We start from the raw sequence: 17,558 nt of genomic DNA, 5'->3' as shown, positions 1-17,558 counted from the left end.
AATCTACATCTCCTTTTGTTTATGTTTTTGTGTTTAATGTGCTTTTTTCCTGGGTTCTTAAGATGGAAACCTAGACCATTAATTTTAAATCTTTCATCTTTTTGAATATGTACACTTCTTTATAAGCATTGCTATCACTCCATCCCACAAATTTTGATATATCTTCCTTATTATTCAGTTTTAAATGTTTTCTCAATTTCTTTGTGTATTTTTTAATTTACAAATTTTGGGGTTTTTTTCTAGACATGTTGTTATTGATTTCTAAGTAAATTGTGTTATGTAACATAGTTTATATGTTTCAGTTTTGAAATTTAGACTTATTTTATGGCTCAGAATATTGTCTGTCTTGGTCAAGGTTCCATGTGCACTTAAAAAGAATGTGTTTTACTTGTTGGTTAGTGTGGTGTTCTGTAAATGCTCATTAGATTAAGGTGGTGGTAACTTTAATCACATTTATTATGTTCTTACTAATCTTTGATTGATTTAACAAGTACTGAGAGAAGTTGTTAAAATCTCTAACTTTTATTGTGTATTTGTCTATTTTTTCCTTTTGTTCTGTTTGTTGCTTATAATTTGAAACTATGTTATTGGGTGCATATACATTTATGATTGTTACTCCTTGTTGAATTGACTCATTTTATCATTATAAATGAGCTTCCTCAATACTCTTAGTAATATTCCCCGTCTTGAAGTCTGCTTCGTCTAATAATATATAGTCATTCTGGCTTTCTTAGGGTTATAGGGTTATTGTTTGCAAGATATATCTTATTTCATCCATTTACTCTCTACGTATCTGTCTGTGTTTTTCTTCACAATTTCTTCATAGTTTCTATGCTTACATTTCAGCTATATTGCTTTAATTGGTGGTGTTGCTGTTCAGGCATTTTAATATTCATCCATAACTTATCATAGTCTACTTAGATAAATACTATGCTTCATTCACTATATCAAATATAAGAATCTTGCAGCAGTAGAATTTCATTCTTCTTCATGCCCAGTGGTTTGTACTATTGTTTTATGTATAACATCTGCATATGTTGTACATACATCAATGCAACGTTGTCATTTTTGCTTTAAGTTGTCATATGTACTTATATTCTTTTAATTTTGAAATAATTCCAAACATATAGGGAAGTCACAAGTACAGTTTTAAAGACAGTTTCAGGGACCATTTGAGAGTAACTTGCCATCCTGATGCTCTATCACTCCCAAGTACTTTAGGTATTATATGTATATATACATACACACTTATATAGAGAGAAAGCCATTCGCTGTATAATCACAACATACTATTAAAATTAATACATTATTTTTATTATATTACTATCATCCAGTCCTCAGACTGCTATCGTTTCTAGATTACCTTTTATGACAAAAAAAGAAACCCTCCAGTTTAGAATCACTTGTTATATTTAATTGAAAAACGTGTTTCTCTTTCTTCTCTCTCTCTCTTTCTCTCTCTCTCTCTCCCCTTTACAGTCTGGAACAGTTTCTTAGCCTTTCTTTGAATTTTATGACCTTGACACTTGAAAATTGCAGGTAATTTTATAGATGCTCCTCTACATCAGACAAGTTGGGTTTGTCTGATGTTTCCCGATGACTTAGACTCAGGTTATACATCTTTGGCAAGTTGTGATGTTGTGTTCTTCTTATGGCATCCTGTCAGGTGGCTCATAATTTTAATTTGTTCTGTCACTGATGATGTCCACTTCAATCACTTACTTAAGGTGATATATACATGCAAGGTTTCTCCAGTGTGAACTTAGTCATTTCATTTTTTGTAATTACTGTTATCTTGGGAGGTACCTTCAAACTGTATAAACATCCCACTCTACACCAAGTTATTTCTTTATATCAGAATGGACTCCTGGTTTATTTAGTGGGTTTATCTTTTACTGTCATTTATTTTGATGTTCAGATTGCCCCACATTTTATCTGGGAGTCAGTTAGGGAATATATATGGAGACTCTAAGCATCCCATTTAAAAACAACTGCTGAAAGCTGTTTTTAACTAACCAAGATTACAGATGTTGCATAGAGCAGGGCAAGCAGTGGAGGTTATGAGTCCAGTCAAGTTAACTGTGGGAACTAAAATGAACTCCCTTTAGAGCACGATAAGGAATACAGCCTCTCTAATAGAGCACTCTGGAAGGTGTTGGTGTTAGAGTGATTAAAAAAAAAGCAGAATTTTTTTTCTCTCAAGGAGTTGATAATCTAGTAGAAGAGAAAGTAATTAATGAAATAATATAAATATATTTGGAGGAGAAAATTACTTGGAGGAAGAAGAAACAGCAGTGTTAGGATTGATAGCAATAGGACATGACCTTATCTTGATGAGTTCAGGGAAAAAGAGGCTTTCCTGAGAAAAAGATGTAGAAACTGAGATCTGAAAGATGGGCGGCCAGTAATTATGAGGTCAAGTAGAAGGACTGACATGTCCAAAGACCTTGTGACAAAATAGAATGTTGAGTTTTTGAGGAATCCAAAGTAGGCCAGTATTGCCAGAGAACAGGAGAGGAGGAGAGTATGGTATAAGCATGTCCAGAAATGTAAGCCGTTTCACACTGTAGAATTATTTTTGTTTTCATTTGAAAGGGCTCATTTAGTTATAATATGAATAATAGATTAGAAGGGGATCAAGAATGGCACAGGAGGAACTGTCGCGAGTCTATCACAGCAATCCACAAGAGAGAGGATGTAGCTCTGACCAGGGTCACGGCAGAAGAGATAAAGGAAGGTGGACCTTTTGAGTAGTAATAACGAGGCAATATGAAAAGGCCTTGGGGATGTGTTGGAGTTGATGTGTGAAAGAGAGGGAGATGTCAAGAATGCCTCCTGGTTATTCTCTTGCCTAATTACATTGGATGGTGGGTTTCGTGTGTTGAAATACGGAATCCTGAAAGAGGCCTAGAATTGGGAGTGAGAAATACGAGTTCAGGTTTGAACACAGTGAATATGACATATGAATGACAGAGCCAAGTGGATATTGAATAGGCAGTCAGATATATGGAACTGAAATTCAAAGGAGTTCTCTGTGTTGAAGTTACGCATTTGACAACTAGAGTGAGCAGCCAACAGGAGTAATACTGGTATCTGCCCTGAACATTTCTTACCTATGGAAAACATACATCCTACTTAGGCTGCAGTTTAAGGACTTAGACCCTCCTCACCTCTGATTTATGTCAACTCCAGTCCTACCAAGTACTCTTTCCTCCCACTCTTTCATTACTCCTTACATAGGTGGAGGGGAAAAACAACTTTTTAAAATTTTAATATTAACATATTAAATACTAAATTGTAAATTTTGTCTTCAGAAATTAAAAGCTTATCCATAGCTTAAGGAAGAGCTCCATGTCATAACTCTTAACTTAAAGGGCTTACTACTTAGATTACGGCTGCCAATCATCAATTCACTTTTCATTTTTTTGTTAAAGGGACAGCTTACAAAGCAAATGAACAATTAAGATAGCAAATTAAATATTTGCCTAGCTAAGAAACTGGGCCTGTAATACACATCAAAGGCTTTGTTTATACACCAGTGATGCAATAATGTAAGCAGAATCCAGTACTAGACTAATGCTTTGGCATGCTGTTTACAAATTAGTCTAATCTGCTCTTTAAACAACCCTCACTTGGGTAATGCCTCCTTAGCATAGTTCCCAGAAACATATGTGTAGTAGATTTTCTGTTACAGGACACTGTTATTCTGATTTCCTTATATTTCTATATATTGAGGAATTTTAGGTTTTCGAATTTTCTTCTGAAAAAAAGAGATTAACATTCAGAATAAGGAGAAAGGTGGGAGAATGAACATCAATTGAATACCGACTTTGTTCCAGATTCTTTGCTACCTGTCATAAATACATTGATTTTTAAAAAAATCCTCATAGGCACCTAATCCTTTTGTTATTATTACTCTCACTGTTGTATTTTTCTCTAATTTGGTCTTGAGGTCTCTCTCGGGTGAGCAGCTATAAACTAACCCTGCTCTGATGGAGCTACAGGGGATTTGGTCACTGATGTTTGCCTTTCACAGGATACCTCTTTATCCTGGTGGGTGGCCTAAAACCTTCATGTTCAACCCATGACTGGGTGTCCCTCTTACAGGAAACTCGTTTGTACTGGCAGATGCTATAAGAAGAGAGCCCTGACTGGAAATAAGCTAGGTTCAGGTGTGTTGGCCAGGTGAGACACAGAGGAGGCAACTCAGCAAAACACATGAAATAAGAGAAAGAACAGATCCCAGGGAGAAGATGGCAGCTCGTCTCTCAGGGCCAATAGGAAGGGGCAGCCATCCGGGACACTTGCAATCAACAAGCAGGCAGGGAACAGGAAAGAGTGAGAGTGAGTGAGGGACCTGGGGACCAGAGCCTCAATTAGGATCCAAGCATTACCCAAGCAGGTTTCCCACCAGGAGTCCTAATTGGCGGGTTTAGAGCAAGCAGGGAGTCGCTCTGTGACTGAGAGGTGGTCACTGCACCTTATCTGTGCAGTTCATGTAGTGGGTGTGGGTTGGTGGGATGAGTCAGGCAGGTTGTATCCAGCTGTCTGATAGGAAGTCATCACCAAGAGGTGATTGTATAAGGCAGATACCTGGATCTGCTATATGGAGCAATTGGGAGGAGTTGGACACCTGGAAACCACATCAAGAGTGACTAAGCCCTGCTTCTGGTATGAGAAAGTTAAGCCCATATTCAAAAGGGATGCCAAGACAACATAAAACTCTACAGGTTCACTATACTTATTTTGCTGAGAGGACACTGAGGCCTCGAGATATCGTAAGACTTAGGAATCAGGCAGCTGGTGAATGGTGGCCCTGGCATTTGAACCTCCATGTGAGTGATTGAAAAACCAATTTGTATTCCATTAAGTAATGGTTTTTTTCTATTATAGTTTTACTTTAAATATTCATGTTTTGTCACTTTTTGAAATTAGTAGGCCAGATATGGCTCATGTTTAACTCTCTAGCAGGAAAATTTACCTTACCAAGTCTGCCAATTACCTTACTCTATTAGAAAATACTTTAAAATTTGACTTATTTTAAAAATACAGTGCAGACTTTCATTCATTCTTGTAGTTCTTTCCCATAATTACTGTAGAAAAAAATACAAATATTATTTACCAATACTTCTTGTCTGATATTCACATGGCATCCAATCATACAGAAAATATTCTAACCCTCTCTTGGTAATGTCCTTTCACAGAAGGAGAACTTGAAGCAGAATGGCTGCAAGATGTGGGTTTATCAACTCTGATCTCAGGTGATGAAGAGGAAGATGGCAAAGCCTTGCTCTCTACATTGACTCGAACCCAAGCAGCTGCCGTGGAAAAGAGATACAATACCTATACCCAAACCATGAGGAAAAAGAATAAGCAATCTATCAGGGATGTCAGAGACATTTTTGGAGTCAGTGAATCTCCTGTAAGTAATGGCTCAAACATGGCTCAAAAGGTGCCTAGTTTGACTGGGGATGGGGTAGGGTGGGGCTGGGGTGGAAAAAATATCAGAAATGTCTGGTTGGGTGGTTCCATTCTAACTTTTTGAGAAAACTAAAGCAGACAGCACAGTGCATATTTTTAAAGTTTGAACTTAAGTGATCATTTCTTATCTCCTGTACTGCAATCTCCCTTAATACTAAACTTATTCCCTATGTTGAAATCAGAGAGTGACTTCTTTGGCAGTGGAACAAGTCTTTGTGGGTAGGATCCGGGGACCCTTTACTTAAATTTAAGCACTGAATGGAAACTCTGTGGTCGGGCAAAGGAGTCCTAGGGAAGTAAGCAAGACCAGGTGGTTTGGTTGAATGGGGGGTGGGGATGAGAGATTGGGTAGGGTAGCCTTTATGTTCAGATAAATTAAAATGGTCAAAAAATGGAAGATACCAGCATTAATTAAGTGGGCAAGAGAATGATTCGGAAAACCATAAGGGAAACATCCCGTGTTTTATGATAAACGGCTGGTTGAAGTTCTAGCTTACCCTTAGCAATTTCGTGTCCACAATTTTACATCTAAGGCTATTACTCATGTTTTCCTATGTCTACATTGGTTTTACTGCTAGCTCTGTCTTATAGCTTACTTGTTCATTTATTCATTGCACAATTGCAATGTTACATTACAATAATTGCATCACAGATGCGACAGATGCATTATCTGTGCAAGATCCTAGGTTAGGTTCTATGCAGATGGGATTCTTGAAACATTTGGGATAACTAGTATATAGAAAAAAGGAAATTTGATGGTCAGCTGCAATTAGAGATAAGTTACCTGGGCAAGCTAGTTAATCACTCTGATTTAGGTTTCTTGTCTGATTAATTATAGTATCAATAATGGCATACATTAAAACTTCAGGGGTATTGAGTAGAAATCATGGTTGAAGACAGTCTCCAATTTGAATTACTTAAGGTCTGTAAGTCATATCTTCTTTTAGATAAAGTAATCACATTGGGTAGTTGCCAAGGTGGCTCATATAGGCCCAGTTAACCTTTGCATTTGTGCTAACAGTGTCCTAGAATAGCACTGTCCTTTAGAACTTTCTATAGTGATGGAAATAGTCTACTTCTGTCCAGTATGGTAGCTCCAGATACATATGACTACCAACACTTTAAATGTGGCTAGTGTGAGAAGTTGAATTTTTAATTTTTCTTAATCTTAATAGATTTAAATATGAACAGTCACATGTAGCTTGTAGCTTATGTATTGAATAACATAGTTCTAGAATCTTCTGCCATATATAATGATATAACTTACGGTAAGTGCATTTTGAGTTCTGAGCTATTTGGACTTTCAACCCAGTGTAAACCTGTGTCTTTCTGGATGGTGGGATTGTCTACAGCTGTAACTGAGTAAAGGCGACTTCCACAATGTGAGGCAAGGACATTAGCTACAGGTGTCCTGACCAAGATGCCTACTGTAGTAAAAGGTTGCCTTGCTGGTTTAAATTCCTTGGGCCTGACATTTTGGTATTTTTCATCTGACCATCTGTATCAGATGTTCTTATTCAGACATCACCCAGCAGCATCATGGTTTATGATCAGCAACTGTGGTCCTTATGTCTAGTGGCACTTAGAGTCCTTTATGCTATGATACTGCAGCAGTACCAAGGGATGATTTTATGGGAAATTGGGATAGACTCCACAACAACAACCAAATAAATGAAGGACAAGTAACGTGTCTTGTGGGTTTTGAAAAGGCTATTATACTTCTTAACAATGTTTTTGAAAGTCTTCAGGGACTTTCTACTTGAGAAGCAGTACTCAAATGCTTTGTTTTAGTTAGATTCACATTAACCAACATAATTTTTTTTTTTTTTTTTTTTGAGACGGCGTCTTGCTCTGTCGCCCAGGCTGGAGTGCAGTGGCGCAATCTTGGCTCACTGCAAGCTCCGCCTCCCGGGTTCACGCCATTCTCCCGCCTCAGCCTCCCGAGTAACTGGGACAATAGGCGCCCGCCACCACGCCCGACTAATTTTGTTTTTCTATTTGTAGTAGAGACAGGGTTTCACCTGTTAGCCAGGATGGTCTCGATCTCATGACCTCGTGATCCGCCTGCCTCGGCCTCCCAAAGTGCTCGGATTACAGGTGTGAGCCACCGCGCCCGGCCATAATTTTTTTAGATTAAGAGTTAGTGCAAGTTTCTAAGTCAGCCTCCCCCTTCACTTGCATTTTATTTGGTGTTTGAAGAAAGGAAAGAGGAAAGCAAATATGAATTGTACTATTTGTACTAAATCTTCGAGATTTATTGACAAATTTGTTTCAGGGTGGTATATTAGAAAAAGGAAAACTTTGTTTCCTAGGCTGAAGGTCTAATTAATACCTTTGACTTATGATGGTCATTCATGTTCATTTGACTTATGATGTGCATTTGACTTGTCATGATCATTCATGTTCATTCGAAATTCATCTTTCAAATGGATTTTCTTTTAAAATAAATGAAGAGCAGCTCTCCTTCTTTCCACTTTTAAGCATTCAGGTATGGCAAGCTCAGATGTTCTGCTGGGTTCTAGCTGGAGCACTGGGATACCCTTCTGTTCTGGTGGCTTCTTTCTTCCTTTCTTGTATCCCCCAAAGTGGATCCCAAAGATACACAGTACCTAGTAGACTCCAGCTGGTGGGAGACTAGAAAAACTGCAAGTGGGTGATTTGCTATTACTGTAAATAAAAGGAGGGCCTGAGCCTGGGAATTCTTCTGAAAACAAAAAATTCCCTGGGTTATTTTTCAGTTGTGTCCAGGATCATCTTGAGAGGGTCCTAAAATCTTTGCATCCATGCTGCCTTTCTCACTTCTATTTCCAAATGCTTCAGACTTTGAATTTTGCTTTTCTCTAGGAAACTGCGTTTCTAGGCTTTTCCCAAATCCTCCATTTACTCAGTGCATTACTAGAGAATGCATAACTATTCTCTTCAGATTTCCTAAGACTTTGGACTTCTAGTAATGTAAAAACAGCAAGGTAAAGGGTATTTTTTGTGCATCTTCTTCTTCTTTCATTTAGACCACGAAGGGAAAGATAAAGTGCTCAGTTCCTCAAAATAAAATTTCTTTCGCTTCACTGAGACAGGCAAATGGAATAAACTGGTGTCTAACTCCTGGAAAGACCAAAAAGGGCCTAACAGGGTGCATTTGTGGTGAGGAGTGAGGAATGGCCCAGGGTTCTTCCTTCCGTCTGCCTGCCTCTCTTTCCTCCCAGTCCTGCTGCTGAAGTCTCAGTTCTAGAGAGAATTGAGAATGGGGACTAAGGAAGTGGGTGGGCACAGGAGAAAGAAAGACCATGTATTCTAGGGAGTCAAAGGGCTTGTGCTGTCTTGGAAAATAGCACAGTCAGTGAAATGAAATCAGTGTTTAAGTTTGGCATTGTATAAGTTGCTTAGAAAATTCAGATTGTTCCTTGTCAGAGATGTAAAAAGCTACATAAATCTCACTTTTGAAAAAATATTTACAATATATAAGGCCTAAGAAACATCTTCACAGATGTTGTTTCCTAAAAAATTCAGCATCTGTTTTTGCAAGAAATTTGGAAGCTTCTAGAGAATGTACCTGAACTTTTTCAGTTTTCTATTTGAATTTGACAACATAAACACCAGTTCCTCAGTTCCTCCTCCTGTCTTGTGTCTCTGGGGTCCTTCTCTTCTCTCTCTCTCTCTCTCTCCCCCCCCCAACCCCCCCCCCACCAATTGTGTGTCTCCCTCCGTATCCCTTCGTCTCCCTCCCTATCCCTTCGTCTCCCTCCCTATCCCTTCGTCTCCCTCCCTATCCCTTCTTATTCTTTCTTTGGCATCATTTACCTACATTAATTGAATAATTACCTAAGATTTTCCATTTCACTTTCTTAGTGAAGTCTTATAATCAGTTTCATAAGGAGATTTTGCATTAATCTTAGATGTATAAATTTGACCCAATATACTTATCTAGTAAGGATATAAGTAAGATAGATAATTATAAGATACTTATATCTTTATATTGTATAAAATACTTATAAAGATATAAGTATTTATCTTATACTTATCTATAAATTCAGTAATTTAGAAAATAGATATGTAGATTATGCTGGTTCTTCTCTTAATTTTTTTTTGCACAAAGAATCCCATGCTCAAAATCACTTGACTTCAGAGTTTGTAAGATGTGGGTCCATTATCTTTTCTTATGTACCATTGCTGTGGGGAAGTACAATGTCTGCATCAATCCTGTTCCTTTACATAACAGATGGGGAAGCTTTTGAATTTTATTTTTATTGCTGGAAACTTGAAATTTCACCAACTTTATCTTTTTAAAAAATTCATCCTGGTCAGTACTAAGCGAGCCCTTGCAATCTGAGAACTAGTTCATTTTTCAGGTTCTACATATTTTCTTCTAGCATTTAAAACAAGTATTTGTTTGTTCACTTTATTTTCTCAGTTATCTCCTTCTGAAACTCCTGTTAGATGATTGTTGCACTGTTTGGATTGAACCTCTGTGTCTCTTAAATGTTCTTATATTTTCCAAGCTTATTTTGGCCATGGCTGTTTTAACATTTATGCCTTCATTCTTTAAAAATTTGGCCAGGCATGATGGCTGACACCTGTAATCCCAGCACTTTGGGAGGTCAAGGCAAGAGGATGGCTTGAACTCAGGAGTTTGAGACCAGCCTGGGCAGCATAGCGAGACCATGTCTCTACAAAAAAAAATTTTTTTAATTAGCCAGTTGTGGTGGCACGTACCTGCTGTCCCATGCCTGTTGTTTCAGCTACTCAGGAGGCTGAGGTGGAAGAATCACTTGAGCCTGGCAGGTCAAGGCTGCAGTGAGCCATGATTGGGCCACTTAACTCCAGCCTGGAAGACAGAATGATAGATCCTGTCTCAAAAAGAAAAAAAATTTAATGGTCATATTGCTAATTTACTGAAGCCCCTCCCCTTGCCCTGACTTCCCTTTCATTATAGCTAGCATCTGTTGTTGTTTCTTGACTGCAGTAGCCTCTCAGCACTCTGAAGGTAATAACTAAATTAAACCTTAAATTTCAAGTTCTCTTCTTTTCCTTGAATTTTCTGCTCCCTTCAGAGTCATGTGTTTATTTTTGCATCGTTGTTTTTCTCTTCCGTTGTTGTTGCTCTGTTGACTTTGATCCTTGGGTGTTGATTTATGTTAATTAAGAAATGACTAGATTGACAGATTGATTAGTATGGTAATGGGAGTTGTATGGTCCTCTTTTCTCCCAGAACTCTCCTGTGAATAGGAGTCTGGGCCTTTTTGAATGGTGAAGTGTGTTTACTGTCATCCTTCACTTAAGACACATACATACGGGATTATGACACCTCTGAATCAAAATATCCCATATACCCCGTAAATATATATACCTACCATGTACCCACAAAAATTAGAAATTAAAAAATAACATTTGACATGTGCCCATTTTATGTTTGTATGAGTCATATTTTTAAGTTTAAAAATTCCATGTTGATAATATAAAAATTAAAAAAAGTAAAATATTTTTTAAAAGACATGTACGTATGGTATCAATGCCAAAGTCATGGGAGTCCTGAAGAACTGTAATTTATTTCCTTTTCAAGCAAACTGAACTTCTCTTTTTATACACTATTCCACAAAGAATAGTGTCTATTAATGTGCCTGGCATTTAGTAGGCGCTCAGCATGGGTTGATAAATTGCTATATTTCCTTTTAGAAGGCTCCAAGTGAAATGCAATTCAGCCTTCTGCCTACAACACCCTCACTGGGACAGCCGCCACTGCCACCGAGGCAGGTGTCACTCATCACCGAGAGTTAACTACTGCCTGCTCTTCAGTGTCTGGGAGGGAAGGGTCTGCCTGGCCTCTTTGTTCTGAAAAATATTTTCCAGTTACTTTGGTTCTTCTGAGTGGGGTGCCTCCCTGATCCTTTTATTTTGGTTCTGGAAATGGGCTTTTTCTGGATCAGCCTTTACTTTCTACGCATTTTTCTCTTGTGCCTTTTTACAGGCTGAGGTTTTCCTCTACCCCTATCAAACCATTCCTGCCTGATTTTTATCTGCCAGGAACTTCCAACAATTTCTATTCTGTTAATGGAAATGTTCAGTGGTCTTTAGAACTGCACGTTTAAAAAGACATATCTTTTGACACTTGGAGTAATTTGCAGGGACAGGAGAAGGTAGCCTGTGCATTTTGCTATCTTGATTGAATTTTCTTGTGCTGATTTTTCAGTAGTACTTATTCCTTTCAGAAAATAAATGTGTTTTTTCTTACAATGAAAGTAATACATAATTGTTATTGGAAACTTAGAAAATATGGACAGGCAAGGTGAAGAATGACAATTTCTATGGGTTCAAAGAAATGTTATGATTTCACTAAATATCTAATACATTTAGTTTTTCAATGGAGTTTTTATAATAAAGGAATAGACATTTAACCCTTGTTTTAGTTGTATATTAAATCAAAAATGTTAAATCAGTCTCTGGATACATCACGCATGGTTTACAGTCCTGTTCAGCGTGAGCAGAATTCCAGTACCCAAATACATTTTCCAACATTCATAAGATCTGAATTAAATGTTCCTTTCAGTAACACATTTAACTGGGCAAAATAGTCGATTTAATTTATCTCCAGCTTCATAATTGATAAGCAACTAGCTAAAAGTGGAATTGATGTACAATTGACTATATAAATATATAGTATGCTGTAAAAATGATTATATAACATATATATACATTTGGCTGCACCTAACAGAAAACACAAGAAATAATGTGTTATACAAATATGAGTTTGTTTTTCTCTCTGAAGAAGACGATGTAGGTGGTGTTATTCCCTACCATGAATCCAGTTTCTTTTTGTCTTTCTTTTTGGCTTTCATAAAAACAATCAGGACACTTAAGGAAGACAACAGACTGGATTTGGGGTGCACAGTTGATAGTGTCTTCCACAGAGAATAGTGTCTATTAATGTGCCTGGCATTTAGTAGGTGCTCAGTATGGGTTGATAAATTGCTAAATGCAATGACGAGTGCATAGGTAATCATAGCTATGGTTATCTCCACAAATCTGTATGAATGTACACATATTATACATAACAAGTGATTTATTGCACAATTAAATTTCGGAAACATAAATAAAATGCACTTTCATTTTTTTCAATAGCCAGATGATTTTTTGTATCCCAACTCCTCTTTTGGATGTGACTCTGGATAAAGAGGAGGTATTATCAATTCCCTGTAGAAACGGTCAACTGGTAAGTTAAGGCAAGGGAAACTGAGTGTAAGGAGGTTAGAAAAAATAATTATTTCAAGACAGTTAGAAAAACTAATGAAAAAAATGCCCACTTATATGGAAACAATGAAGAAAAAAGGAGACTCTTAAACTCAGGAATAAATAAATAGTTAAATTCACAAATAACTATATGCCCTACCTTTAATAACAAAAATAACAACACCCACGGCAATAGCTGCAGCCAGAAGTCAAAGTGTGGGGGAAGATGTCAGATCAATTTTGTTCTCTTGGATGAGCTCATAATGGAAAATCTTGAGCTACCCTCCATGTATCCTTTAGTATTAATTTAATTCCCACCATAAGAAATATTTTGACATTTCAGTTATTTTCTTTTCATTTTGAGACTGGGTCTTGCTGTCACCCAGGCTGCAGTGCAGTTGCACAGTCATAGCTCGCTGTAACCTGGAACTCCTGGGCTCAATCAGTCCTCCCACCTCAGCCACCCTAGTAGCTGGGACTACAACTGCACATTGCCATGCCCAGCTAATTTTTAAATTTTTTATAGAGATGAGATCTCATTATGTTGCCCAGGCTGGTCTCAGACTCCTAGCCTCTTCCTTCCTAAAGTGCTGGGATTACAGACATGAGCCACCATGCCCAGATCAGTTATTTTATAAAGGTAAATATCTTTCTTTGTTGGAATTAGAATTGCATTTTTTTCTTCAGCTTTTATTTTAAGTTCTGGGGTACATGTGCAGGATGTGCAGGTTTGTTACATAGGTAAACATGTGCCATGGTGACTTGCTGCACAGATCAACCCATCACATTGGTATTAAGCTCTGCATCCATTAGCTGTTCTTACTGATGCTCTCCCTCCCCCGATCCTGGACAGGCCCCACTGTGTGCTGTTTCCCACCATATGTCCATAATGTGTTCTCATCATTCAGCTCCCACTTATAAGTGAGAACATGCAGTGTTTGGTTTTCTGTTCCTGTGTTAGTTTGCTGAGGATAATGGCTTCCAGCTCCATCCATGTCCCTGCAAAGGACATGACCTCATTCCTTTTTATGGCTGCATAGTATTCCATGGTATATATGTACCACTCTAAATGTAAATATCATGGGAAGCAGCACTATGTCATCTTAAATGTGTAGTGATAAGTGGGAAAAAGTACACTATCTAGCACAGGAAGTGAACACATTACATCAGAGCCCATCTTGTCCATTTTAGTACAGAGTTTCAAAGAATGCTAATCTGAGTTCATGACTGCCAATGAATCTGTCTCAGTAGAAGGCTTTATTTCTATGAGATGAATCCCATGCATGATCTATACCATGTGTCATGAAGCTTGGGTCCACCTTTTGAAATGGTGCATCGTGAATAGGAGCGATAGAAGGACGGGGGTTTGCTGACACCTGCCTCCACCTGGATTCATGGTGGCAGACCATTTACAGTGAGAAACTTTCCTCTGTTATACTCCAGTATGTTTCCTTCTCTTTAACTTTAGTTTTTTTCCTTCCTGTTAAGGGAAGAAGGATTCTTTGCTGTTCCAAGAATAATTCCTTTTCCCACCCTTGATGTGATGAAGATGGCGATGATGATGATGATGGTGTTTTGTTTCTGTACAGTTTCTTTTTATGTTACATAGATTTCATGTGGGGCACTCTATCTGGAAGCAGGTTCTTGGTCTCTCCTAAGAGTCTGCTGAGTGGTTTGGATGTGGCCAGTTTGTGTTCTGGCCGCTCTTCTGTTGCCTGAAGGTAGACCGAGGTCTGGACGTGGAGTGTAGTCAGCGGGTGCTGTGAGCAATCCTGTTTTGCAGATTTTGTCTCTATTTTTTTTTCTAATTCAATCCTTTTTCTAATTTTATTATATTTTTCCGAAGTGTGCTAACACCTTCCAGTCATACCTTCCTTCCCACCAGGACACTTGGCCCGAGGTGTTTGCCCCTCTCTGCTGTCCCCATTCCCCTTGCTGCAGCCAGTGTCTCACCCCTCAGCCAGAGGAGGGCAAGTCAGAGCAGACACTGAAGCCTTTCCAAAAAATGGGTTTCTGTGAGCCTTGTGTCCCACCTGGCTCTGCCTTCTATTTTGGTTGTCTTCTCTTTACCCCGTTGGTGAGGGAAAGCTCTCCACCCCTGGATTATGAGAGTGGCTGAACACACAGCACCCAACACTGGTCACATGAAATTGACAGCAGTTTATTAGTCACGTTTCCTCACAGCTTGGGAGAGGAGGACACCGCATGCCACACAGGGCCACATGTAGGCTGCTCTTGGGAACAGGGTGAGCAAGTGGGGTCTGCAGGCTTTGTAGCATCAAGAGGGAAGGCTGTTCCCTGGCTCCCACAGGAGGAGGTGATTGGCTTTTGAGTAATTCCATAGGCTGGCAGGGAACTGAAATACTACTCAGAGATACACAAGAACTGTCCTCTGGATAAGGAGGGTTGTTTGGCTGGGGGACCTTCTCTGCAGGAGTACGGCAGGGAGAACCTGCTATTAGGCCACCTGATTTCACCAGATTTCCAGGCAGCTTATCTTATGGAGCCCTAATTTCAATCTCACACCATACGCACACCCCCACCCCTAACAAGGGACTCTCATTATTCTGGGCTTATTTTATTTATTTTCTCTTGTACCTTTTTATCCTTATGTTCCATCTTTTGCCTTCTTCCAAACTAGAGGAAAAATATATGGTGAGTTTTCACAGAACTTCTTCTCTCTCAGTATATTAGAGAGGGACTTCTATTTTAGACTGGTATGTTGCCTCCTCTGTGAGTACATTTTTAAATTGGACTGCAGATGTTGCATCAGGCAAGCAGAGGCCAATAAGGTCTGAAAAATATGTTTCTTACCTTTTTCGAATCTAACCATACGAAGCAGAAGATAACAATGTAGATAATCACGAAAGGATGAGAGAGAGAGAGAGTGGGTGTGTGTGTGTGTGTGTGTGTAGGTTAGACAAGTGGTAATCTTCAAACACTTATATATGGTATTGTAAAATATATTAGCTTAAATATCAAAAATACATAATCTGGTTTGCCCATGGGTGAGGGATTCCCGAGACCATGCCCAGGTTCAGTGGTTTAGAAGGACTCACAGGATGCAGCAAATAGTCCTACCCATGGCTGGAATTGTTACTGCAAAGGGATACAGAGCAAAATCTGCAAAGGGAAAGGTGCATGGAGCGAAGTCCAGGGAATCTACGCAAGCTTCCAAGAGTCCTCTCTCTGGGAAGTAACATAGGACAAGATTAATTCCTCCAGCAACAAACTGTTTCTACCAGTTAAGTTCATTTAAGCCAAGGAGCCCCAGGTTTTTATTGGGGGTTGATCATGTAGGCACCCTCTACCTAGTATGCAACAAAATTCCAGACTCCCAGAAGGAACGCAGGTGTTCAGTATAAGTCATATTGTTTGCACAAAGAGTTTAGGATCCATGAGCCAGTCATAACATTGAGGAAATAGTGGGAACCTCCTGAAACTCAGATTCTCAGTTGCCAGCCCAGGGGCCTGCCTTGCAAAACAGGCCTTCCTGGGGAGAGTATGTCAGCCCTGCTATGGTACTCTTTTCTGCAGAGCTCTCGATATAATATATTTCTAGGTATATGGGGAGTAAAACTTCCTTCATTTTGCCTTTATCTTCTCTTCTTCCCTTAAAAAGTGATGATCAGGGTCAGGTTTATAGGGTAATCACCAGAAACAATTGTAGGTATTTAGTGAACACTCACCAAGTGCCTAGCACTCTAGACAACAGCAGTAAAATAAGGAGACGTGGCCCCTGCATACAGGATTTTTATATATTAGCTTAAAAGTGAATTTAAAATGCAAACAAAAGCAATGGTGATGGTTAGAAGGTGAAACATGGTAATTCAGTTATCAGGTAAGGTAACAGTTGGCCTTTGAATGGAATGTTTATGAAATGATTTTACATCGGCCAAAGGGGAACATTAACCCATCCTGCGTTTGTCTCCCCTTGGCTGCCACCCACCCCAAACCAGCTAAGCTATGCCAACCCATTGGCTGTCACTTTGGGGTAAGTAAAGCAGTTCTGTCTTGAGCTCCATGTGAAAGAGTGAATAATCAAAGTACCAGAAGGATCTCAGGCATCCTCAGGACATGCAAACAGAAGCATAATTACAGCAAGTCTCCTCTGTCCCTTCTCTTTCCCAGTCTCCCCGTGGGCAAAATATTCTCTCACTTGGCTTTCACTATGCCTTTCATTTCAAATCATTGAAGGTCATACCACCTTTTAAAGGCTAATCAGGGCCAGGTGTGGCAGCTTACACCTGTAATCCTAGCACTTTTGGAGGCCAAGGCAGGAGGATCTCTTGAGCCCAGGAGTTTGAAACCAGCCTGGGCGAAAAAGCGAGAACCTGTCTCTAGAAAAAAAAAAAAAAAAAAATTAAAAAATTAGCCAGATGCAATGGCATGTTCCTGTAGTCCCAGCTATTTGGGAAGCTGACGCGGGAGGATCCCTTGAGCCCAGGTGTTCAAGGTTGCAGTGAGCTATGATCTCACTGTTAAACTCCAGACTGGGTGACAAGACCTTGTCTCAAAAAAAAAAAAAAAAAAAAAAAGTTAACCGGGGTAAGCGTGGTGCCAAACACATGAAGAAACTTCTCACTGAGATAGAAGAGAACATTGAAGTTATTCTAGCCATACCCGTGAGCTGCTGGGCAGTTTATGGAATGAGGTGGCCGGCACTGTCCTGTCCTGCAGAAGGATGATGAAGGAGAGTATAATGAAATGACTACGTAGAACAGTAAAAATACCAACTTACATAATCACATATATTACAGAATGTTACATCTTCTTAGCAGATTGTGCCTTTTACTCTTTGAGCAAATCTGGCAAGAAATGTCTCTGGATACTAAATTTTTATAATCCAAAAAACT

General features: G+C 39.0%; 1 protein-coding gene across 9 annotated transcripts in view; it reads left to right on the top strand.

Annotated features, from left to right (window-relative positions):
- ARHGAP28 (Rho GTPase activating protein 28) overlaps positions 1-17,558 on the top strand; it is a 184,259-nt gene that overhangs the window by 100,617 nt on the left and 66,084 nt on the right. For 7 of the 9 annotated variants that reach the window (XR_001711230.4, XM_009433673.5, XM_009433672.5 and 4 more), the window contains exon 3: positions 5,205-5,422. Coding sequence is in view for 7 of the 9 variants with exons in the window: in XM_009433673.5 (XP_009431948.1) it covers positions 5,205-5,422 (218 nt within the window). In the remaining 2 variants the exon portion in view is untranslated. Of the gene's footprint in view, positions 1-2,290; positions 2,550-5,204; positions 5,423-17,558 lie in introns of those variants that run through there. The other 2 variants (XR_010152026.1, XM_063795940.1) reach the window with 1 other exon arrangement.

Source organism: Pan troglodytes, chromosome 17 (genome assembly GCF_028858775.2).
Source record: "Pan troglodytes isolate AG18354 chromosome 17, NHGRI_mPanTro3-v2.0_pri, whole genome shotgun sequence".
Classification (NCBI taxonomy): Eukaryota; Metazoa; Chordata; class Mammalia; order Primates; family Hominidae; genus Pan; species Pan troglodytes.
The sequence above is the reverse complement of the archived record's forward strand: the minus strand, read 5'-3'. Positions and strand labels throughout refer to the sequence as shown.